General features: G+C 37.2%; 1 protein-coding gene across 2 annotated transcripts; it reads right to left on the bottom strand.

Annotated features, from left to right (window-relative positions):
• Window positions 1-1,490: 1,490 nt before the first annotated feature.
• Window positions 1,491-23,696, bottom strand: LOC147596298 (uncharacterized). Of its 2 annotated transcripts, XM_086771019.1 has the most exons (7): window positions 23,476-23,684; window positions 19,938-20,098; window positions 17,936-18,058; window positions 15,072-15,119; window positions 12,535-12,623; window positions 10,932-11,024; window positions 1,491-4,258 (listed from the first exon to the last, which is right to left on the bottom strand). In XM_086771019.1, the coding sequence occupies exons 2-7, from the start codon at window positions 20,047-20,049 to the stop codon at window positions 4,070-4,072; spliced, it is 654 nt and encodes a 217-aa protein (XP_086627145.1). In that variant the 5' UTR covers window positions 20,050-20,098; window positions 23,476-23,684; the 3' UTR covers window positions 1,491-4,069. The 2 variants fall into 2 exon arrangements, with proteins under 2 accessions (XP_086627145.1, XP_086627146.1); XM_086771020.1 differs by lacking the exon at window positions 10,932-11,024 and having other exon boundaries at window positions 23,476-23,696.
• Between the last annotated feature and the right edge of the window lie 2,656 nt (window positions 23,697-26,352).

The raw sequence follows: 26,352 nt of genomic DNA, 5'->3' as shown, positions 1-26,352 counted from the left end.
ATCTATTCTAATTCCTATATATCCTTATAACCTTTTTTTCATTATTATTTTTTGCAGAACAGGCAGTCAAAATTTACCTTGCTTCAAGGAAACTTTCAAGGGAAGTTTTCTTTCCTTGACCTGCTTGGCTGCCCCCTTCAGTCATTCCAGACACAGGAGATTGAAGTCCTATATCAGTCAGAAACAAATACCAGGTTTTGGGAAACGAAAACCTTTTTTTTTTTTTTTTTTGTTTTCAGCTGCTGAGAACTTTTTCTATAGCTTGCTGATGTGACAAAAAGTTGGATACAAGTTTACTACCATTCAGCTGAAGTCCACGAGGCCGTGCTAGGGAAGGATGGCTTAAATGGCCTGTGTGTCAATGGCTTTAGGTAGATTTAGACTCGGTATAAAGAAAAATTTTTACAGTGAGAGTGATGAAACACAGGAGCAGGTTGCTCAGAAAGGCGGTGGATGCCCCGTGGAAACATTCAAGGCAAGGTTGGAGGGGGCTCTGAGCAACCTGATGTGGTTGGTGATGTCCCTGCTCCTTGCAGGGGGGTTGAACTAGATGGCCTTTAAAGATCCCTTCCAACATAAACTATTCTATGATTCTGTGATATACAGGGAAAATGAGGAGTCGCATTTAAAACACACAAGCATTGGAGGAGTCAGCCTATGATTTCTTCAGTTAGACAAATTATGAACAACTAGAAACAAAAACAAGATGACATTTTAAAAATCTCTGTTTATACACACCTTCGACTTCAAAATTCATGCCACATGTATCTAAAAGCAGAAACACTCAAGATAGAATACTCTTCTGTCTAAATCAGCAGGGAACTATGAGATACATATAAATTATTATATCTGTGGTACTGATAACATCTTCACATCATCCTATCTAAGAAAAAAAAAGGGCCCTTGACTTCAGACTCTGAGTGACTGGAAGGATGAGAACCTCACATCACAGAAAAGGCATAAACAAGTCTTTGTCTATTGATACGTTGTGTTACTAAAAATCCTTAATAAAAACTGAGTGATTTGGATTACTTACAAGTTTTAGTACTGTTGCAATTGCGCTAATGCTAGATTGTTATATTTTGTTTAGACTGTAAAAGCATTCATTAGACTAACTATTTCTAATTCTAATTTCTAGTTCTTTCTCATACCCATAACAAAGGTGGTATGTAACAAGGTGTATACTAGCCATGTATTTCAGGGCTAGCAAGGTTGGCTGCCAGTCTCTTGCTTTAACATATGACAGTTGTTCCTAAACTCACACCTCAATGCAGTCATTCTTATACCAGTCTTCAGTGTTTTCTACTGTAAATTATTTTGGTTTTTTTTACTGTAAATGACCATTCCCTTCTCCATGATTGAAGGAACTCCTGTTTCCTGAAAAATTGGCACATTCGTCCTAAGAAGATACGGTTCGCTCTTTTACATACATTATTTTGCTTAGCTTTTGTCAGATTAACTAGCATAAGGATCAAATTCTTTACAGTTACTGTTGTTCTTCTTATGAGTTTTATTCTAACAAGTTACAAACATGGTCAAAGTACTAGGAGTTACATATGAAGAATACTGGCATAAAATTGTATTTTCTTTAAGGCGTAGTTTTTGAAGAGAAGAAAAATACGACCAAAATATTTGTATTAGTATTTTAATAATTATCATGTCAGCTAAGTAAAAGTTGAAGAATATCAGTACTGGTTTGAAAATAAACTGCAAAATAGTAATTATATTTCATATCCAACTGTTAGACAAATTGATAAATATTTTTTGTACTGTAAAGTATTAAAAGCTATATTTTTCTAAAAGACTCACTGGCTTTCATTTCCTATTTTTAAATAAAAATCCTACATGCTTTCTGCCTTACAAAAGAAAAACTTATCATCTGCCACTCATGACACAGACAGATTAGGGAGAATTTGAAAATGTCAGTTTGAAGAGTTTGTATGGGCAAAATAAGAATCCAGGAAGGATTAGGATGCAGAAATTGTTAACTTATTTTTTATGTACATATATAGTTACAAAGCTGGTTGAATTTATTGTGTTTTCTGAGAAAAAGAGTCAAATGACATTTTTATCCTATATCTCAAATGTGAAACTTCACAAAATTACCACTGCTGGTTCCGTAAGGGCTTTTGTCCCTTAAATTGTTTTTGAAAGTCTTATTTTTAAGGTAGATCATAAAAGTACAAAATTCTGCATATAACCATGATTTAAGTTTTAGCTATAAAACAGATGCAAAATTCGCTGAGATCAACATTACTTTTTTGCTGTCATCAGCAATGATGATTTCATTAGTATGCTTTGTATGAGGTTTATTATGAGTTCTGATTGTTTCTTACCATCTAGAGAGCATGTCCTGTAATTTAGTAAGGTGAACACATTGCCAATAATCAATGTATGACTATGAAGTGTTAGTGTATCAGTTAAATCATCGTACCTGATATGCACTTGGATTTATTTCTTGTGCAACATCATAGATAGGCATAAAATAATTTAACTCTAGTGTAATGTATACTGAAGTCAGTATCTATGCTCTGGAGTCTTTTTCTTCCCACTGACTTCACTGAACCCTTAACAGAACCAGAAGTTGTAAGTATTATTTAGGGAATACTCAAAAGATCTCTTTTGTTCAGTCAGCATTGGAAGAAACAGAATGATTTTCACTATTTGAAGAATACAAGCCCAGCAGTGAAACTACATACTACTAGTAGGGGGGTAGTAAAAAATAAGTTCTTTTAAGGTCTCACAGACCTTTGGAGTTCGTTCTACTATAGATAATTGCCTTATTGTAATGTGCAATGGTGTGATTGACTGACGTTAGGATTCCTATTTCAGGTATGCATTGTATATTATATTTACACATAACAATTCCTGCAAGTGCTGTGTAGCCTGTAGGTTGTTCCACTGCAATTAAGTTACAACTTCTTGGCATATGTGTGCGATGTGTATCATTTATACACACACATTCCCAAATTACTTGTGTCAAAGAAAATTGCCACTAAATCACCGTGGTACTCCATGCACAGCAGTGGAGAACCAGATCTTTAACACCTGGTGATCCTGTGTACACTTTTGGTTGGTCTTCTCTTGTATTTCAAGTTTTTTGTGCCTTGCAGAGTGTGGTCTGTCGACTTCTAAGGTGTCAGCATCTTCCATTTCACTCTGACAGACTCCGTTGCTAAAAGACAGATGCTCTTAGTGCTTCTTCAGTGTACCCAACATAAGCACACAGTGTTTCTTTTATTCAGTCATTTTGAACATTGAATTATTTTTCAGATGTTGTTCTGCACTCTGCTTTCCAGATGAACACATGATTGCATTTCCCTCTATGATTCAGAGATGAAAGCCAATATGTCACAACAATTTTCTGCCAGTGTTCGCAGGCATCTGTTACATCCAGTCAGACCAATGTGCCTCCCTCCCTCTGCCTGCACGCTGTGAGTCTGATGCTCTGTGTACATCTTCTTAGAGCGCTGCCATGCTGGATAGATGCTGAAATTGCATAATGGAGTAGATGGGCTCACTTGGAGCTACAGAGACTGAGAGATCTTCTCCCTAACCTTCAGCCTCTTCCTTCGTTCTCAGTTAGAACTGAGACACCTTTTCCCCACCTTTCCCAAAGTCAGCCAGTCAGTCAGTCAAGATATACACATACACATTTAATAACTTCATTTTTAATAAGTAATGTGTTTACCACATGGAGAACTAACTGTGCTTTGTATTTCATATCCATGTATGGATTCTTTTTCCTTCTTTATCCACTGTCTTTGAAATATCCCCTATATATTTTTCCCCCTCCAGAAGAATTCAGCTTCTTAAAACTGTAATTGTGCTGGTAAAGACACAAAAAGACTGATCAGTTAGCATGTTTTTCAAACTTAGCCTTTCTCTTCTCATATTGAAAGTACAGAGATAAAGGATGTTACTCATGCAAAATGGTGACTCAAGAAATTACAAAAAAAAAAGTAAAAATTAAGCGAAAATGGAAATTAGTTGATCTCAACCTTCCTTCTCTTCTGTTAGCTTACTATAGGAGCTGTATGGACACTTAGGCCCCTGAAAGGCAGACAAGTTACTTTTCCTGTAAATATGACACTCTGAAGTAAAAATTTTTATCCTCGTTGGGTTCTTTGTTTTCCAGCTTGCGAATATCAAGTGAGTCGTCATTCACATACAGGTAGTAACTTGTATCTTCGTAGCATTGGAACTGCACTGAATCCCCTTGGTAATGCATGATGAAAAAGAAATAATCTTCACTCAGCTAGGAAAATACACAAAGAACATATGTTATATTTTAAAGCCCTTCTATAGGGTCTCATGTGACAAAAAATTCATGTATGTTGCTGGCTTCTTGTATTTTGAACACTTTTCTTCAGTGAGACACATTTACCAAATTTTATGATAAATCTTTGACAACAACTAATCGTTCTGGGACAGACTTTGTGACAACTATGAATAAAATAATACCTGTCTCAATCAAAGGACTGAATATTTCCAGACCCATAGCTGCATTCCTATGCTTCAAAAAAAAGACCAGCACAGTATTTCCCCCACAGTACACCTGTTATTGGGATAATTTAGGATTTTAATCTGGTTATTTTCTTACCACAGACCTACCCTGTCAACTCCCACTAACAATAAAATGCCAATCCACCATTTTTCTTGCCTCTTTTGGAGTAAAATCAGAATGTTACAGAACCAATTACTCTTAAAAACTGTTCTGTTACCTACAATTTTCCCATACGTCTCCAGTTTCCGATATACTTTTTTGAAGATCCATCTCAGGCTATTGTCAAAACAGCCCCTCTGAGTGTGTGGATGTGTTTGAGCTCTCCAGGCACCTCAGGGTGAGGATGGAGAACTAATTAGCAGAAACCATGTCAGAGAGAGGAAGAGTATGTTCTGAGAGGCAGCCTCTGAAACCATAAGCTCTGGAGAGCAGTAGCCCTTATTCAATGTGAAAAAAACTGATAAACTTAGGAGACCAGGGAGCTGCTGAACCTGCCCAAGGCCTCCCGCACACATGGGTACCCATGACAGCTCATGTAACCCACACCACATCCAAGAAAGGAGTGGCTGCTATGGATGGGCAAAGACTCCAGGGCCATATCTGTAAGCAGACCTGCTGAAATGAGGGACCCTGTGCGTGACTTTGTGCACAGCTGCCTGGAAACCCCTGGGGTGTGGGTACGAGCCCCTGCGCCTGTGTGTGTGCATTGTGTGAGGGAGTAACTGAGAAGACTGTGCGAATAGTTATCTGCTGCTAATAGTAAGAGCTTAATCAATAAAAGGTTGAGATTTGTGTTTCCTCTAACTCAACCTCTTGTCAGGGAGCAAGGAATTTATACTGTCTTTTGGGGAAGACTGAGATGGTAAACAAACACATTATAATCAAATTGTTTCACCTTCCCTTTTGAGTGATCTGTTTGAACACTCTCATCATACTCACAAGACAGTTCAATGAATCTGACCAGTCTGGTGTACCATCATTGTGCACAACACTTAAGGGGACGTCTAAAATGAAACAGAATGCTTGGGGAAAAGCAGGAGGATATTAAAGGGTCCCAGCTTTGCTGGAGATTACAGCATTGGCAATAACCACCTTTCCATGGAAAGAGGAATACGTCCGTTCAGCCCCTATGACAACAGGGGGTGGAAAGAAAATGTCCTGCAGGTATTGCAGAGTACATGAAAGGAACTTGAGAACGCACCTCCTATATTAGCAAAGCTATAATGAAAAGCAGCTAGAACATTTTGTCCTGATCTAGCCAGTGTAACAGCAGAGTATCTGCAGCGTCAATCCAAAAATTCTGTTTAGAAAAATACTATTAAAGAAAGTTGAAGACAATTTGTCTTAGGAAAGAAACAGCTTCTAGGGACTCAAAAAGGTCATAAAGAAATGCAAATGGAATAAGAGAATCTGGTGACTTCAGGAAAAAAAAAAAAGAAAAAGAAAAAGAAGAAGAAAGAAAATCTGCAGAAGTAAGGAAAGGGATTAACGTGTGCAATGCAGAAAGTCACCCTAGAGCAAAGGAGACTCCAACGGGATCTAGTAAATGTGAAGCCCAAATAAGGTGCTTGCAAAAGCAGATTGAGATGCAAAAACTAAAAATACGTGCTATATCTGTATAAAGTGATGGAAAATTAGATGGAGAGCCACCACAGGAAGGTGATTTGAGGAATGATATTGTGTGAATGAGAGAAGAAAGAGGAGCTGGGAGCAGAAGCATATCCAAACACTGCTAGGACTCGGAGTTGCAGCAGGTCATTGAAGAACAAGGTGTTTTGCAAGAAATCATGACACAGGTAATTTTTCTGCTATGGCTGTTAAGAAGGCTAATGAGAAAACCTGGAGAACATGGTGGACTACTGCCAGATAAAGTTCATCCTGAAGATAGCAGGCAAGCCTGAGAGATCATTTGCAAGTTACAAGAAAATGACTGTTCTTCAGTTATAGATCTGACTGTTTCTTTGCCATTGCATTAAATGAAGAACCAATTGGCAGGTTAGCTTTCACATTTAGTGACAAAATAACACACCTTTTCTCATGTCTCACAGGTGATTCAGAATGCACGCATATGTCTGCTCATGTTAGAAAAATGCTACAAATGTTGTCTCCACAGGTTAAAGAAGAAAACATTGTCTTACGGAGTAATATGTCAGTGATGGGAGCTACGGAGAAAGATATGAGAGAGCTGTATCCAATATTTAAAATAAATAGACTCGAAAATGATTTAAAGAAGGCACAACGAGTGTAACCCCAGGCTAACTTCAGCTGCTGCACTGTAAACCAGGGAGTAGCTTACAGATAAGAAGGAATGGATATAAAGGCCAGCTAAACCAGAACAAATCATCTTACATTGTCATGACATGTTACACAAAGGAGTATAGGGCACACTATAATCTCCATTTTGCCCCAGATTAAACAAGGAAATCAGCACACGATCAAGAACTGCATGAGTTGTACAACGATGATAAGCAAACTAGTAAAACCAGGCTGCCACCTCAATTGCATCAAAGAAGGCATGGAACTTGGAAAGTATTACAAATTAATTATATGGCACTTTGGATTTGTGACAAAAACAGGCTTGATGGCACACCAGTGTTTTGGCAATTGCTGAGGAATGCATGCACAGCATCAAGATCTTCTCTTTTTCCCGCTCAGCTCCAGTGAGTAGGCTAGGGGTGGGCAAGAACACGGTGGGGGGAGACACAGCTGGGACTGGCCAAAGCGATACTCCATGACATGGAATGTCATAGTCAGCCATAAAGACTGGCATAGAGGAAGAAGAGGGTGGGGAGTTTTTGGCTTCCAAGGTGGCTGTTGCTCAGAGACTGGCTGGGCATTGATCTGCTTATGGCAGGATATGAGTAAGTACTCTTGCATGACTTCAGTTTTTTTCTGAGAGCAAATATGACATTGTCATTACTGACAAGGTTAAAAGTTCCAAACGAAGATAATCCTGTGGACCTTGCTTGCCTGACTTTGCCTGTTTGGAGCTTTGTTTTCTTTATTTTGGCCTATTTAACCGGAGTAAAGAGTAACTCCCACAATAGAATCTTTCATGACTGCTTAGGTAACCTCTGACTTAATCTGTCTCTGTCTTGCTTAGCTACTAACTACTCAGCAAAGTAGAGAGGATCCCAGAGTAAAAATTCACACAGGTCTTAATGGAGCTTTGAGAGTTGCAGGCCTTCAGATAGCAGTCCACTCTGGCTGAGGAATTCCAGTCAAAGTTTTGGGAAAATCCTGTCCACTTATAATAACCAAGGGACAACTTGATCCACCAACAGCCAGATCTAGCGATAGAATTGTTGACTTCAGTAACCTTTTAAGCAAATATGTTAAGTCAAGAAGGAATTTAGAAGGAGTATCAACTGAGAAAGGAAAGAGAAAGGAAGGTTTGAAACTGAGGAAAAACTGAGTGCTATTAGTACTTAATAAGAACTGAGAGGGTTAAGGATACATATGCAAAGGTCTCAGGGTGGTAATGTATCACGAATAGTAAAATATTATGGTTGAACCAGAACAGAAATAACACTGAAGAGAGATACTACAGGTATGTGCTGAAGGAGATGTGTACTTCTCTGATAACCAATAAACTCTGCACATCTGGAAGACTAAAAAAGAAATAATAAAAATTTATACATAATTAATAAAAATGGTAAAATGAGAACAATAAAATTTATACATAGATGTAACAACAGAGACTGTGAACAACTCTCCTTGGTAATTCCCCCCTCTACTATTTGTTTCCCCTGTACTCCCTCCTCCTACTAGCTGTTTAGCTGCTGGTGTCCCAAGGATACAGACCCAGCTCTGACACTACACGGCTGCATAATTTTGGTCCAAACTTCTAAGGAAACTGCTAATTTATGAGACAGCTTGCAAGAAGATAAGAAGGGCATGAAACAGTAGCAGAGACCGTATTGGCTATTGGGAGAATTACATACAAGAGGTGGGAAACATCCCATCACTGGTAACGTGCGGAGACAGCTGGGAAAACCTTTTCTGTGGTGGAGCTAAAGGGAAATACTCCTCTGTATCTCTCAGTTTGTCCTGTTGTTTGGTTAACTGCCATTGCTTGAATGGTATTAATTATGATAGGCCTGCTCTACTACAGTGTTAAAATAATTACAGTGATAAGCAAATCTAAGCCTGCTCCTCAGTGAACGGCTGGGGTCAGCCTCTCGGCTGCTACTCCAGCTGGGTGACTGGGGGTGTGCACACTGCGTGAGGCACTAACTGTCTGTACGATGCAGTTTTCCGCTCTTACCAGCACAGTGTTGCAATAAATATTGATTGTGATCTGTGTTACCTTCCTGACTTAATACCGTACCGGAATAAGATCTAATTATAAATTATTAGTTGGTGTTATAAGCTGTTATTATTTTATTGTGATAATAACAGCCTAATTAACAAAAGATGTTTTAATAAATATTGATTGTGAACTATGTCTCCATAAGCCTTGGTTACAGAAATGGAAATTTACAACACTATATGTAATTCTTCCTGCTAGTATAACAGCAGGCTCCACAGATTCTTATGTTTCTGTTAATTCTACTGGCAGTCTTCCAATAAAAAAAAGGAAAAGCCTGTCTTTAAGACTTAGTGTTAAAAGCTAGCAGATTAAATATCACATTGCAGCACCAAATAGCTTTGTCATCGGCCATAAGAAGCATTCCTCCATCTCTGTCATCAACTCCCACACTTTTTCATCCTGAGGACAGTGGGGGCTTAATTCATCATACCAGAAATTACTTCCCGATCAGTGCACTCATTCCAAAAGGTTTATTACATGATTCAGACTTGACTATGATTTTGTCTCTTGGCCTAACTGCGTGTGATTCAAGTGCAGGCTGCTGCTTTCTCCTTAGGCAAATTAGTAACTTTTTTTCCTACTCGAAAGTATCAGCAAGAAAACCCATCAGCAAGAACGAATGGGTTCTCAGAATAAATTTTTCGTTTTAATTATCTGTTTAGAAGCCTGGAGTGATGAAGAGGTCTCTACAGGCAACTGTTACAGCTTTTCTTTCCAGCTGTCCCCCAAAACTTGCAGCCATCAAGACACTAATTCTTTCCCTACGAAGAGCACCACAGAAAAAGGCGTATCTTTTTCTATTAAAAAGCGTATGAAATACATTTTAGAAGAATGCAATATGACTGTCATAGTTTACATCACGCAAGGAGGGGAATAGAAGTTGCCTTGTAAATTTCCTAAGTTTCGTTGTTTTCTCCTATGTAGAGCCAAAGAATATTTGTGGCAAGTAAGTACCTCAGCAGGAACTTAAACTGAAGGATCCACTTGGATCTTCCAGGCCCCATATGCAGGAGATTTGTTCATTGATTATATTTTTTAAAATTCATAGTACTGTAGCTCATACCTTTGAAAGGCATTTCAGAATTACTTAAAAAAAAAAAACTTCTTATAATTTCAAATTACCAATTTCAATTTCAAATTATAATTTCTTTCTGATTTAGGAGCAGTATGAGCAATGTTAAAAATAATAGGCTGAGAATCTTAGGTTTTCAGTGTTTCACATTTGCTATTATGAAGTTCTGAAAGCTATGTGATCTCAAATAGCTTTATTTTTGCACACTGAAATTGGAAACACTGTCTTTTCAGTCCCCCTGAATACTAAATCAACTGGACTACAAAAACTATTACATTTCCTTAGTTTTTCATTTTTTCTAGGTTAGAATGTATGTCTAAGATAGCTTATAGAAAAACTCAAGTAGTTTCCTTCCTGTGTTCACAATGTTTTATCATTTCTTTCTACAGAAGAGTCAAAAAAATCAAGCTTTGTTCACAGAAATGTGTTAAGAAACCACATGGCTACCTGTATTTCTAAACACAATGCATTACTCCTGATTTATATTCATCCGCTGATACAGAATTCCGTCTGAAAGTCCTTCAGGGACTGCTTAATTTTAATTTCTGATTTATACTAAACTATATACATATCTTCTACAATTTTATTACTTCCTAGAAGTTTTTGACTGTTGAACTCACTGTTTCTTGAAAACATCATTACCCTTGTAATCTGACCTTCCTAGATATGCTAATACACTCATCCAGATTTTCTAGATCTTCTCTAAGAATTTGTACCAGGTGAAAACTACTTTTTATCTCCTTGCATTTTATATAAGCATAGTAATACGGGAAACGTCTCCATCTTTTATGTTTTAATTGAAAGTCAGATATTTCGCCTGTAGTTTGAAAGATGTACTTATACGTACGTCACGTCAAAAGTATCAAAAAGTTGTTATTTTCCTTTTTCTGAGGAGAATACTGAAAAATCAGCTGAAGTAGGAAAGTAAACAGTCACTTAAAGAGTAACAACAGGATGCACTTAGCTGCACAATTTTTACACCTATGTTTGCATACACACTCTCTCATACACATTTTTGTTTGTTGATCATGATTATATACCTGTTTGAAGTCAGGACTTTCATGCTTGCATGTTTTCATGTTGCGTCTTTCCGGTGAAGGATAATCTGGCTCTGAACAGGGTGCTTTTAAGACCTGTGTTTACAACCACCCAAATTGGTAATTTTGTCTTCATATTTTGCTCATTTAATCAGTAAAATCTAGTATTAATTCAAAAGAAAACTTTTTTTTTCATAAAGTTCACTAATGATTACATTCAAATTATGTAAGATGAGTAAATTGCTACGTTCTCAAAACACTGCCATGAACATATACCTCTTTTACCATTTGCAATGCAAAATTAATTGGGTTGAAAGCAAATACTGAAGGCAGTCCTTCAAACTGTATAATGCCCAGATTCTATTTTGCAGTGCAGCCAAGACTGAACTATGCTGTAACAGAATAACAAAACTTTATCACAGATAAGAAGCCTTGTCATCTTCCATATGAGAATTCCAGTTGAGATTAAGAAAATAATTTGTATTCTGCTGGAAAAAGAAAAGTCCATGTTCTTGCCAAGTTTTTAAAATATTTGGGAGACACTAAATATGTCTTATGTTCATTTTCAGATAAGAACTGCTTTTAATCATGTCAAAAAAAATATCATCTTGTATAATCTGGTACTTTAAAATAGGTAGTTGGGAAGTAAAATCTATTAGAGCTCAACACTCAGTTCTTTCCTTGATTTGGTGGAACACCTTTCAAACAATTAATTTATGAAAAGGTAATCTCTGAACCAAAAAAAAATCCTTTTAAAATAGTTGCTCTTTCAAGGACAGAAAGAACATTCCTTGTGGGATAATAAGCTATAAATATAATTAATCTATCTTGCAACACACATTTCCCTAGATACTGTCAGGAAATAGATTTTACAGAAAACCACTTATAAATTAAAAACAAATGAAAAACATCAAAGGCTTAATTTGAGAAAGCATTTGGCAATTTACACCATCATGCATGGACAGCATTAGATGAAGGGTCATTCTTTATCTCAAAATGAACTGTGTAAACAGAGCTTCTTAGACCTTTGCCCTGCTTTAGAGGGTAAATTCCAACATAACGTTCTTCCTCAGACAGATTTTAGTAAAAGGTATAACTCTCCAATAGGGAAAACTATCCTTGCCTGCTCTTCCTACCATAAACAAACCTTTTGCAAGACTGGAGAAAATGAGAATGCTCTGACAACAGATGGTCAATGTTTGAAACAGGAGAATACAGTTCAGCTGTATTTTCTTTTCATCAGATTCCTAGTCTTGTAATTTGGGTTAATTAGGAGAAAATAATTACCCTCTTAAACACAACTCTTTCCAAGGCCGTATTCCCGCTTCTTACTCCCCTTCTATTTCCTGCATGTTTTCTGGTTGAGAAGCCCTCTCTCCCTCCAGAGACTGGAACCCAACATCCCCAACTGTCTTTGAGTGATAGCAGTCAACTACCAAACCCAATGACTTTTGTGATAATTCCTCAGACAGAATAGAGGGAAGTAGTCAAAAGTTATGGATGGTGGAAAGTAAAGGAAAATTTATTTGAAAATATCTGTGAGAAAAATTGTCCCATAGTAAGAAAGAGTACCCGCAAGTTACAAAAGAAATAAACCGCTTCTTACCTTCAGAGAGCGCTGCTTCTTACCCTTGCATAACAGGACAAATTCATTAAGCTTTGATCTCTGCATGAGGGTCACCAAATTTTTAGAATCTGTTTTGAATAGACGAGAATATTGTAATAAAATGCATATCACTTTGTAAAATGAATCATAGCCAAAAATATTTTGTAAAGAGAACACTCATGTTCACTTTACATTGATAGGCATAGGAATAGAAACAAATGTAATCACTTTTGATACCATTATCTTCTGTAAAGTATTTAAAGTCTATGGCTTTATGATGCTTTAAATTTGCCATATATATACTTCATTTCTCTGCATTTATAGATAATGTATGGAATATCAGTGACAGATGATTATATAAAGGGTGAACTACAAAGGCGTATATATTAGTACTTAAAACATACCTGTAACATATGTGTTTATATAATATACCTGACTATGTACACATCAATATGGAAAATGTAGGATTTTTTTCCCTTTCATTTTCTGCATGCTTTCTAGTTCAAAATCCTTGCAAAGATCTAGATCAAAATCTATAATAATTGTGGGTGCATTGGATTTACTTCCTTTTGAGGCAATACTGTTTTTTCAGCTGCAGGAAATAACAGTATATCAATAATACAGGATACTCTTCAGCCTGACAAACTGACCGTATTCGTTATCTTTTGGTATTTCAAGGCCTCAGATCCAGATAAGCAAAAATTAAATAAATCAAGATACCCTTTATCAATTGGTGTGGCATACAAGAGCATTACCTAGCAAAGCCCATGACATTAGTAACTATCCAGTGGTGCTGTGACTATCTGACTGCCTTGCAGATTTACTTCAAATAATACCACTTGTACTTTTAAAAAGTCTCCCAGGTGTACTGTTTAAGTAAAAAAAAAATAAAAGAAAGTAGCAGTTGATCTATATGTCCATCACTTCAGCATCTGAATACAAATTTTATGAGGTTAGGTAATTATGCATTAGCAGCTGCAGCTAAGATTTTTTTTTTATGTTACCAAAGGTATTTTTTAACCTTTGAAATATATTTGGAAGCAGCAGAACATATTCATCCCACCTGACTGATTTTAGCTGCTCCAGTTCCAGCCCTGATTTTAGTTAACCTAACTTACCCTAACCGTAATGCTTTTGTGGAAATCTTCTCAAGGAATTTTGCCTGAGCCAAATACAGCATAAAAATAGCATTAAAATCCTTGTTAAAAATTGAGACATACTCCAGCCTAGTGTATTTTACTCAGTTTACATATATTTTCCGATAAATGTTGTAGAATAGTAGAATGCAGAAGGTCTAAACTTCTGCCACTTTTATTATTTTTTGTGACATCACTTTAGATTGCCTCAGCGTCAGTTGCCCGACTTCAGCTATAGTGTGTAAGAGGCACATTGGCAGGCAAGAGAGATTTCATATCCAAGTCGTATCCCTCTGACTTAGGGTTAAGAGTGGCAACAAAAGAGGGATGCAGGAGTCCAGCCAGCTGACCAGGGAGATGTCAATACGAGTTACATTCTAGCTGTCCTTGGCTTTCTCCTTCTGTACAGTTTATTTCGACTTGCTTATACATTGCTTAGTCTGACTAAGTCCAAAGAAGTCAAACTTTCCCTATCACCTCCGAAAAACATCGTAAGTGTTCTATCAGGCAGACAGTGAATGGCAAGGAAAGTAAGGAACTTTTCCATTATTTTGTACATGATACTTCCACTCTCTGATGGCCTTTGGATTAATTACCTAGCCTCTCTGGTTACTAAAACCTTAACAGAATCTAAGGGGCAGTTTTAAAAATTCATGCAAAGGAAATGCTTTGAAATTAACAATATACAATAAACGACTTCTTGCTTGGAATGTCTCTGAAATGCAAAGTGTTGGGGTTTGGGAGGGTATCAACATTTTGTACTGTTACCTAGGAATTCTCATTTGGCCATTGTTCAAGGTGCAGTCCTGAACCAGATGGATATTTGCTCTCATCTATTACAGCAGCCCCTTATGGTTAAAATTGGAATACCTTTATCTTCTACTGGATACCTGGAACTAATATATCTTTGATTTTCCCAGTCATTTCTTATGCTTACAATATGAAAGTTCTAAAGTTCCTCTTTCTTCATAGCCATTTCTTTTTGCTTTTCCTCTCCTATTACAATAGATCTTTGCTATCTAAGACCCATATGCCAGCAACTGAGCACACACACTTCTCTTTTAAAAAAAAAAAAAAATCATATTTTCTAGCTTGCATACATTCTATTTCCTCATATATATTTGTCTTCAGTCCAAGCCATTAGTCATAACTTCCTAAGGCAAGTGACTAATTATGACAAATTTTTGTGATAAGATTTGTTCTTATCGAACACAGAAAGGCTCTTACATTTTTAGAATTGTCCAGTAACCTGACCTAAATGGAAATCTGGTATAATACATTACTTCTAATGACAAGTCTACGTATAAAATGTTACTAACTTCTTTTCCTATCCTTGAACATCTCTTCAAAGCCAGACTCTAACAAAGAGAATGATAACTTTTACTTCCACAGGAGTCTTACCAGTAACTGTTGGGTCATTCCTTGTGAACATGCTTAACCATGCAATATCTAAAACAGAAGATATTTAACAAATATGTGGAATTGAGTAGTTACATTTTTCAAATTTAAAAACACCACAAACAATTTAAAGAATCGTTTTAAAACATAATCTGAGAGTGTGTAATAGCAATAGGCATCAGACTTATTTCCTGCAGGTCTCTAAATTCATATAACCCTGTAAGACTGTGAAGAAGTACCCTGAAGTCTGAACTCCAAGTCTAAAAATTTAGTGACTGATGAATTATCTTTTGCAAAAGAGCATGCACCTGAGGAAACAGAGGTCAGTAATGAGATGTAAGGTCTAAAATGCTATCAAAGAGAACCCCAAAAGTCTTTGGCAGCACGTGTGACTACACTAATATGAAATGTAAAAGACTGGAAAGTAACTGGAAAGTAACAGGAAAGTAACCCCAATAGCATGGGCTTTCTGGCTTTTCTAACATCAGCCTGAATCATGTAACCAGCTATCTGGGGAAGGCATCACTCACTTCAGGTCAAAGTCACAAACATCCACGTTACAGTTGGTTCCTAATATAATGTTGTCTGAACTGTATCATCGTGAATACATTTGTGGTGCTTTTGTTAAAAATATACAAGAATATCTCATAGCATTTCAGAGGTGGGCCCGTGCAAACCTCATGAAGTTCAACCAGGCCAAATGCAAGGTCCTGTACATGGGTCGGGGCAATCTCAGGGACAAATAAAGGCCACGCAGAGAATGGATGGAGAGCAGCCCTGAGGAGAAGGACTTGGAGGCACTGGTGGATGAGAAGCTCAACATGAGCCAGCAATGCATGCTTGCAGCCCAGAAGCCAACCACATCCTGTGCTGCATCAAAAGAAGCATGGCCAGCAGGTCAAGGGAGGGGATTCTCCGCCTCTACTCCGCTCTTGTGAGACCCCACCTGCAGTATTGCATCCAGCTCTGGAGTCCCCCACATAAGAAGGATGTGGACCTGTTGGAGCCAGTCCAGAGGAGGGCCACAAAGATGATCAGAGTGCTGGAGCACCTCTCCTATGAGAAGAGGCTGAGAAAGTTGGGGCTGTTCAGCCTGGAGAAGAGAAGGCTCTGGGGAGAAACCTTTTAGCAGAGCCTGTTGTCACAGGACAAGGGATAATGAGAGGGAAGTAGATTTAGACTAGATACAAGGAAGAAATTTTTTCCAGTGAGGGTGGTGGAACACTGGAACAGGTTGCCCAGAGACGTGGTGGATGCCTCATGCCTGGAAACCTTCAAGGCCAAGCTGGACAAGCCTCTGAGCAATCTGATCTAGTTGGAGATGTCCCTGCTCCTTGCAGGGGGGTTGGACTAGATGACCTTTAAAGGTCCCTTCCAATGCAAACTATCTTATGATTCTATGATCCTGTGATCTCATTTTTTTTTTCCTTTTTCTTCTAGGAACACCAGTATCTTCTGTATCGGGATTGTCACACTAAAATCTATTCACAAATGGCTTCTATTGTATACATATACATGTTTTGGTTTTGTTTATAAATTAGCAATACTAATTGTATGAGTTACTTCAAAATTCTATGAAGTTATCAAGTAAAAGATACTTCAGAAGATACAAAGCATAATTAAATACTTATCAGTGCAGCTGTCATTATTCACAATTTAATGGAATAAAAATAACATTAATTTTGTTTACCAATATATCAAACAAGCCTTTCTATGTCTTTATCTGAAGCATATATAATGGACTTCTCATTCTTGTAAAATCTGGGGTTTTTGTGAAAAATAAAGTTTCACTAAATTGATACCTATCTTACAGATTTCAACTTTTTCCTGTATTTTGGTTAGAAATATGGTTTATTGTTTTTTTCTCCCTACATTCACATTTCCAGAAAATGTATAATTCTAGAATAATTGCATTTGTTGTTATTTGCCTCTTTTCTACTAAAAGAATACCCTCTAAGAACTACTTCTGTGATGTTAGTTGTGATATCATTTTTTGTGTCTATTAGAGAAGCCTTATTTGACACAAGAGTTCCATGAAAATAAAATAATCCCACAAATTCCAAAATCTCTACTTTTCATTTTGCCCTTGTCTCTGAGAGTTCTCTTTGCTTTTACTCTCTTAATAGCCAAGCATCTAGACTTCCCATTGACTCAAACTGGAATGAACAAAATAATCCTATAATTAAGTGTATTATGTACCTACAGTACACTGGAATAAAAGTTTTCTTATATCACTGTCAATATTCATAAAGATGCACTATAATGTTACATCTACAGAAAACATAGAATCATAGAATCATTTAGGTTGGAAAAGACCTTTAGGATCATTGAGTCCAACCATAAAGCTAACACTGATGAGTCCACCACTAAACCATGTCCATAAGTGCCACATCTACACATCTTTCAAATGCCTCCAGGGATGGGGACTCAACCACTTCCCTGAGCAGCTTCTTTCTGTGCTTCATGTTTCAGTGAATAATTTTTCTTAATATCCAATTTAAACTTCCCCTGGTGCAACCTGAGGCCTTTTCCTTTTATCCCATCACTTGCTGCTTGGCAGAGAAGATCGACACCCACCTCACTACAGCTTCCTTTCAGGTAGTTGTAGAGAGTCATAAGGTCTCCCCTCAGCCTCCTTTTCTCCAGGCTAAACAATAACGCCAGTTCTCTCACCTGCTCCTCACAGGACTTGTTCTCCAGACCCTTCATCAGCTTCACTGCCCTTCTTTAGAGACACTCCGGCACCTCAATGTCTTTCTTGCAGTGAGGGGCCCAAAATTGAATACAGTACACATAATAGTACATTCAAAAATGTCCTATAGTACTATACATATGATCGGTAAGTTTTGGTATAAAAACCACACTACCTTCATGAGATTGTGAATCCTTGGTTGATATTTCATGATGGCCATCTTCATCTATGTCAAAATGCACTGTTTTTGAATCTTCAGTCAGTATATAGCATTTCAGTGTTTCTCGCAGACTAAATGCTAATCAAAAAAGAGTTGCAATTAATTTTACTAGCAACAGAAAAAAAATGCAAAATTCTATAACAAAAATAGCAAGTGTATTTTATAGAAATATTTTCTTGATAATCTATGTATATTTGAACTATGAAATGTACAGCCAACATATAGTAGGAATTACACAGTGGGCTTAAGCAGCTGTCTTTGGGGCTGGTTTGTGGTGTGAAGAAGGAAAGCAAAGATTTCTCTGCCTGTAAGGTTATCTCAGTGAGAGAAAGAGATGTATGCTGAACCTTTTGGAGAGTTAACGTGCAAAAACTTGAGCTTGAAAAAATGGCTTCCAACGCAACAGCCTGAGGGACAGTGAAAGAAGGGGGACTGCAGACAATCTGCAGATAGCTATGTCAAAAGAGACTAATGGGGATGGGAGGAATGAGACAGGGGACATGAATTAGCAGTTGGCCGGTGAATGAGTAGTCTTACAGCAGGAAAGAGATCCCTGTGGGGAGCTAGAGCTAGAGCAAGGTTGTGCACAGGAGCCTGCACACAGAAAGAGATTTGAAAAACACCGAGTTAAGTTACAAGTTTTCATTCTGAAGAAGAGAAGAGGTGAAGAAGGGAAAGTATCTTTGCAGCATCCTGTTTCTACACTAGTTTCCTTTATTTCATAGATAAGTACTTGCCTGTTTCCCCTTTTCACACTTTGAAAATTGTATCTGTGTACAGATGAGAGTTGTAGGTTAGAGTGCATATGGCTACCTAAAATAGCAGCATTTATTTTGGGAACCTAGTATCTCTCACTGAAAAAAAAACCCCAGGTCTTTGTAGCTAAAAGCTGTCAGGAGGGAAACTTCCCTATCATACTGAACACAACTGTGCTGTTTGGGATGTCAGGAGGATCTAGGTCCAGCCACCTGGGTGTCAAACACCTACAAAATAACACTACAAGGCACAATTTTGATTATGTTAGGCTGAACATTGTCTTGCTGGCATAGGTTTGCTACTTTCAAATTCAGTTAAGACATTTCTGAGACCATACAGAGCTCCAGGGTATGCTGTAAGATAAACAGCAAGTAAAACAACAGGATACTCAAAATGCACCAGTGGTGACATAATGTTCTGGGAATGCTTGACTTCACCAAAAGCTTTGTAAATAATTTTATATTGATGTAGCTCCTTAGAAACATCCGTATTTAAGCAGATGTTTTGAAAAAAAAAATAAGAGTTGTTTCTGAGAAGCTTTCTTTCCACCCTGTTTAGGCTGAGCAGAAACTCTGCACATACAGTCAACAAGGGAGACGGACGATGCACACCCTGACATCCCGAGTCACATCCCCCAGAAGAGGCAAGTCTGACAGGTCCTGTGTGGGACCTTCAGCAAGTGCGTTGCTGATCTATGTGTAGGCAAAGGCCTTCTCTTCAAAGGCCCGGCACCCAAGACTATCAGGCTTCCAGAAAAAAAAAAAGATGAGTTGCTCTAAAAGGCAAGAGGACAACAACTACAATAATCAACACAGCAAACCTTTTAAAAATTGCTATAACAGTTATAGTGTAAGAAATCTACTTTTAACTATAATTAAAATAACTAGTATGGTGCCCAAAATAAAACAGTTGGCATGTCTGCTATGTCATTGACTCTTTTCCAGGAAGCTACAGACGTACTTTAGGAGTTACTGGTCTGAAATTGGTAGTACGAAAAACCCTACGTCACTATTTTGAGGAGTATTTCTGTGCTGGTTGTTTTAAAGGTAGCTTTTGGGATTTTTTTTTTTGTTCCTCTAGGTATTTCTATTTTTTAAGTTATTATAGATAAACTGTTCCAGATAACTAATTTGGTTGGATTCTGCCTTGGATTGGAATCATCTTTCCAAGATTACAAACATATTTCTCACTCAAGAGTTACCTGAATTTCCAGAAGCTGTTTTCACAGTTCCTAGCAGAGACTGCCTCGTAACCGACTGCCTTCCACAGACAAACACTTCATACGGCTTTCTGCGGCCTGAGCGGAGCAGCATTGTGGAAGTACTTGAGAAATCCTGATGGAGTTGCCTCCCTTTTCCAGTCCTAAAGAAGGAGTTAGAATTTGTCACAATTCTTCATGTTTCGGTTGAGAAATGAGTTTGCAAAGAACATAATTTTTATAAATAACAGTTAAAGGAAACAAGATAAACTCAGTATATGTTGGACTGCTTGCATGACCCAACCTTGTGTCTTGCAAGGCAAAAATGGTGTGTTTCCAGCAACAGCAAATTGGTTATCTATCTACACTTCTACTAAGATGCAGGTTATCATGGATATAGTTGTGTTGAAGAAATATATTTTAAAATATTCTTCCCTAGGCAAAATATAAGCCGTTTATATGACTTCAATTTAATTTATTTATGCTTCTCAATCATAGGAAGCTAGCTACACTTTGCTATCTGGATTGAAAAATCATATTCTTTTTTTTTTCTTCAGAATATACTCACTCTAAGATAATTTTCAAAGTATTCCTAAGAGATTGAAAATTATGTTAACTTTAAGACAGCATAATCTGACTTTAAGGAAAGACATCCAGCCATATTGCAAACTTAAGCCAAAGTTCAAGAAATGTTACCTCAGGAACAAGAACTGTAGTTTGGAAATTTGAGGAGAATATTAGAATTACTAATTAATAGCACAAGTGACTAGGAAAAAACCCAATCTCCTACCACTAGCAACCATTCATGTTTTCAAATGATTACAATTTCCTTTACAATTCAATAATAATTTGACTTCAGTGTACTCTGCATTTTTCAAATGATGTTGTATTTGTGACTATATTTTCAAAAAATAATGCTCTTCCATTTTTGAAGCCTAGATGAATAAAAGAATTTAAGCATTACCTATGCCAAATAATTTAAGGAGAGGCTGGTGTCTAAAAATGGGAACTACACTGACTAAGGAACCACCTTGTCAGCTAATAAGATATCCTGAGGATGCAGCTTAAATCACTGCATTTCAGAAAAGCTAAGAACCTTACTTTGGTTCGAATAAACAGAAACACAAATTCTCAAGTCTAAACACTCTCCTGAAGTTAAGTGTTTATGACAACTGTTTATGGCAAGTGCAGACCAAAGAAAACAACGAGCTTCAATTTTGTCCAGTACCCTGATGAATGAACCAAATTAAGATGGGTATAATTTTAGCTCCATGCAGTTTTGCACAGAATAAGTAAATATCAGTTAGGCCAGAGAGATCGAGGCTCTGACACTAGTGTAATGATTTGTGAACTTGCCCACGGGAGGAGAGTTCCATCTTCTGATTTGGATCAGTTCATTGCTGCAAAATTTCACATTAAATACTTACATGAAATGATCAAAATGAAAGACTTCTGTCCCTAGCAATTTTCTTGTTACTAAACTACAAAGGCTATCTAAGGCTCTTTTTCACTTTCTTTGGCTCTTTAGTTATAACTGAACATTCAGTTATGTGACTGAAAAGTGAAACATTTATTAGAAAGAATTAACTTACTCTTCTTAGTAAAGATGCCTCAAATGTCTGATCATTCATAGTCAGAGGTAGAAAGTAAAAGCTGCGTCTTCATCTTGCTGAAATTGTTTTGTCACTGACCATGCTAAACAAAAGGGAAGATCCTTTGTAATTTTCTGCTAAGTCCCAACTGGGACCTGACCTCTGCAAATATCTAACCAAATCAGGCTCTGCAGAGTATGTGGGCAGTAATACCAGCTTGTGGATCTTGAGAGACGTTAGTATCCTAGGTGTTCATCATCAACAAAGCAGCAAGACTTTGTCAGATCTAGGATGCTCAAATCCAGACATTTAATCCCTTACAGAAAATTTTTACTGAAAACATAACTGCAATTCTAGTTTGGCTGCACTTGATCTGAAGTTCTTAAGATCCCAATTCCTTATTTTTATACCCAGTGAAGCAATCAAGGAATTGCCTCCTGCTGGATTTGCCCTTCATATACTGCAGTTACTAATGCAAATAGATGTTGAGTTAGTCCTAAATGCTTAATGATTTTTTTTTTTTGAGAACCAATGTGATACCATGCAAACCATCTAGATTCAGAGTTTTGCATCTGCATTATTTACATCCAGCACTGTAAGAAAAGGAGGATGATTACAAGCCAGGCCCCTGAAGAATTCGTGAAGAGGGTCACAGAAATTTTCAGAAGCATATTTAGGAAGTGGATAAATTCTTAGGGAACTTTCTATTGAGAAAGATAGACAGATAATCTTGAAGTTCTGAAGGACTGTACTTAAGTATTTTGGCTTATTAGAATGAGCAGAAAATTGAAAAGTTTATGGTAGAACTTCACCTCTGTTAGGTCTCCAGAACAAGTAAAGCTCTCTACAATAAATAACAAAAGCTTCTACAGCTCGCATTTCTTCACACATTCTTCTGAGTGACATATAAATACTTGCATTTCAATAAGCCTTTCCTCTCATGCCATGTTCTTACAAAGATGTCACCTACTCCCACTTTTTTTATTCTTACTCATAGTTGTAAATTTTGTGTGTCTCTCCCTATGTCTACTTCTTTGTTTTACTGTCTTTCACGCCCATTTCTTCAGCTCTTTTCTCTCTTCTGTAAGGTACCTGCTGCTTGAAGAGGACTAGGAAAAGCTGGATACTGTTCTTGGCTCTGCACCTAGTCGACCACTGTTTGTTTTGGAAACTTGAGTCTGTTTTGTTTCATTTTGTTTTGCTTCTCAGCTAAGTAGATAGGAAGCAGAAAACTTGAGCTATTGCTCTTTAAACTGCTGAAGTCAGAGGTACTTAAGCACATTTGCGGCCAATGGCAACAAGATTACCCTAAAAGCACAGGGAGTTTTGAAAGTTTTTTCCTGCTACATAAACCATATAAATTCATTTATATGAAGGCAGCAAAGAAAAGCTGTTATATAGTTTCTCTTGCCCCCTTAGTGATCTCATTTGTTCTTAGCCATCATTCTCTGTTCCACTTACCCCAGACACATCTGATCATAAAATTAAATCAAATTCAGTATATGAAAAGATAATTTAATTTTTTTTTTGTTTATTCACATGGTGGTACAATCCAAATATTACTTCATACTATACTGGTACGTCCATAACAAGGTACCTCTAAGATGGTTACAGGATCAGATCCATTTTTATTGAGTGTACTGGGTTGCAGCTGACAGTCCCGCTTCCAAAGAATGTACGTAACTCCTCCAAGTTTGTTACAATTTAACAGTGGATTAAAAAGAAATTTTGGCATCCTATAGCTAATAAATAATGAGATTATTGTCTCTTTCAAATCAGACAGACTTCATGAAATCTATAAACTAGATGTAGCAATATATAAAAATAGACATAAACTAGACTAAGGAGATTTCAGAAGAAAAGTTTAAAGTCAACTGAAAAAAATCTGTATTTGTTAAAATATAAATAAAGAGTGTGATAAAATAATCTTAAATTGAAGCCTTGCTTACCTTACGTTGCCTGTTATTGTCTCTGCTGAAATACTTCTACTCAGTAGAATGCTAGAAGCAGCTCTGTTACAGCCAATTTATTGCCTGAATGCATGGCAGCAAGCCAAACCTCCGAATAAAAGAAAAGTGTGACGTGGACCTAATCTCTTAGATCTGTACATTCACTCATTTGCACCAATGTTCTCACGGCTTTAACTGCTTCAGGAATTCCCGGAGCCTTGGAAATAGTAAGAAGAAACTTTTAAACTTCTAGCTCCTCAAGATGTCACAGAAGCTGTCTTCCCTGGAACTGCACGCAAATTTTTAGGCAGGAGCTCTGCACAGCGCCTGCATATATTCACAAATACGATTCTGCTATTTTATGCCACTGATACTACTCTTGCTATCTGTCATTTCTTCCAAGGCTGATTCAAGGGCAGATGCTGGGTTTATGGTAATAGACATATTAAAAGTAGGAGTGTAGCCTCAGTTGCAGGGAGCTTGAAACAAATTAACTGCTTAAACATTTACCCAGCTGTTCAATGGGCTTTGCTACAGTTGGACCGCTTGTGACATGAGTGAACTTGTTATAAAGTGGATGTGCTGTATTTCTTTGCCCTTAAAGCCCAGATAATGATTTTTATCATACAAGAACTTGCTCTTTCATTATCGCATTTGGCATGTTCTGTTGGCTTTATCGCTATACCTATGTACATTCCTAACCCTTCACTCACTCTCTCCTCTCTATTCATACACACTAAATTTATCTTAATAAGTAAGCCTTGCATTTTTAAAGGAATTGCACTTTTATATACCTCACTGAAATAATGAAACTCCTCTAAAAATAATGAGAACTTAATTTTTGCCAGAGTTTTCTTAAAATTATTGAGCTACTACTTTTATTTAGAATTTGGATACTATATCAAGAAAGTTCTATATTTTACCTGTGTTTGGCTTTGGAGAGGTCTTTTTTAGTTTATTAAGTCCTCACAAGACACTAGTCCAGGTCAGTAGAAAGACTTTGTTAAAAGTTATATTTAATGACAAAGCAAGGAAAAACTTTGAAATCTCAAGTCTTTGCCTATTGCTCAAGTAGACTGGAGAATGTGGGAAGGATTCTAAATGTCATAATGTAAGATTGTCGTATCAGTACAGGAGAAACGCAATGAAATTGATGTTGCAAAAGCTTTTATTTATTTTTTTATTTTAAATACAGTTGTTCAGAGGCTACACTGGGTCAAGATCTGATGATGCTACAGCAGCTAGGCTACAGCATTTTTTGGTAAGGAGCAGATGGATCCAGGTTGCAAGATGTAAACGGCATGTCATGTGAACTGTCCCTACAGCTATAGCACAGAACAATTTTTTATCTTAAATGACCAACTGTATGAACACTATAATGCACTACACCAGCACTGCTGTAGAATACCTAAATAATAGCATACACCATCAGCAACCACAATAAGAAACAATCTTAAACTAATTGTAATTGATACAATCTGGGTAGATTAAGCCATGTAAACACTGAGGATGCATCCACATTGCAGCTGACCTTCCATCTTAGCCTTAGCAGTTTATTGTAAACTTTAGGGTTGTTTAGACTCTAATTGACTATATCATTGAGCACTTCTGGATCTGAAGAGTCTTTCAGACCAGTAGTGGTCTTCAACAATAATCAGAGGTTTTAGTTTATTTTATCCCACAGTTTAAAGTCGGCAGAAAGCTCAGCAATGAACCAGCTGTGCACCACTTTCCCTGATCAGCGCATGCTCCCAGCAGCAATAACAGCATCAAAACCAGGAACAACCTATGGTGAATTTGTGCAGGTCCTGATGAAAAATACAAAGTTATTCTGGGAAAAGTACTATCAAGGGGACCACCTGGTCCACTGGAGAGGGAACCAGGAACCGGGGAGGACACTCATCTGGGGAGCCCTGCACACTTCTTTTCCTGGCTGGCCACTGGCACGTGTCTTCCGTTCTCTCTCTTCCCCACTCCCTATCTCTCTTTCTCTCTCCTTCTTGACACCTGTGTCTCCCTTTCCCTTCTCTGTCTCTCCCTCTTCTTTCTTGTTTTTTTTTTTTAACTTTCCTAGCTTCACTGTTACAGTCAATGTATTTCATCAGCTGCAGACCCTGCTAATAACTGTATCCCTACAGTTACAATGCTGGGTCCAGTCCATTACTGGACATATCTTCAAAATTTCCTTCTAAGTTGAATTAGTATCTCATATTAAATTATCTTTAAAGGCAATAGCCTTTAGTAAACATTCATATTGGAAAAAAAAATCAACAAAATTACTACAAAATTAGTTTGACTATAATTATTAGTTTCTAAATAATTTGTATTGTAAAGCTTTTTAGCCAAAGTTCTTGTAAAATTCTGCTAAAATTCTGTTAAAATTTTTCATTATAATTTATGTCATTGTGCCAGGTAGTGTTTAATTTTTTACTGTTGCCCAAGAGAGTGATGAAGACAGCTTAGTACCTAAGCATTATCTGCATTAATAAGATCTACAGAGATGTAGAGTGAAGGCATGGAAAGTAACAAGGAAAAGAACTGCCTAAAACTGTTTGGGGTTGGTTTGGTTTTTTTTTTGGGGTAAAAAGATATTGATGTGCAAAAAGTCGGTTTCTGCAGTAATAAGAAGAACATTTCCTGGTACCACATGCTACGGCATGAAAAATATCAAGCATACAGCAAACATTAGCAACTACATTTTATCAGCCAGTTAATTTGCAAACAATTTGCAGGAAATCTAACTCAAAGTCTTTCAAGCTGGAACAAAACTAAAATGTGGCCAATGGACTGTACTAGAAAAAAAGATCAGATATAACAACTTATTTCTAATTCTGACTCCAGTGTGCTGCCAGATTTACACTGGGGAAAAGTTTGATC

This window comes from Chlamydotis macqueenii, chromosome Z (genome assembly GCF_036417535.1).
Source record: "Chlamydotis macqueenii isolate bChlMac1 chromosome Z, bChlMac1.mat, whole genome shotgun sequence".
Taxonomy (NCBI): domain Eukaryota; kingdom Metazoa; phylum Chordata; class Aves; order Otidiformes; family Otididae; genus Chlamydotis; species Chlamydotis macqueenii.
Note: the sequence above shows the minus strand (reverse complement) of the source record. Positions and strands in the feature narration are given on the sequence as shown.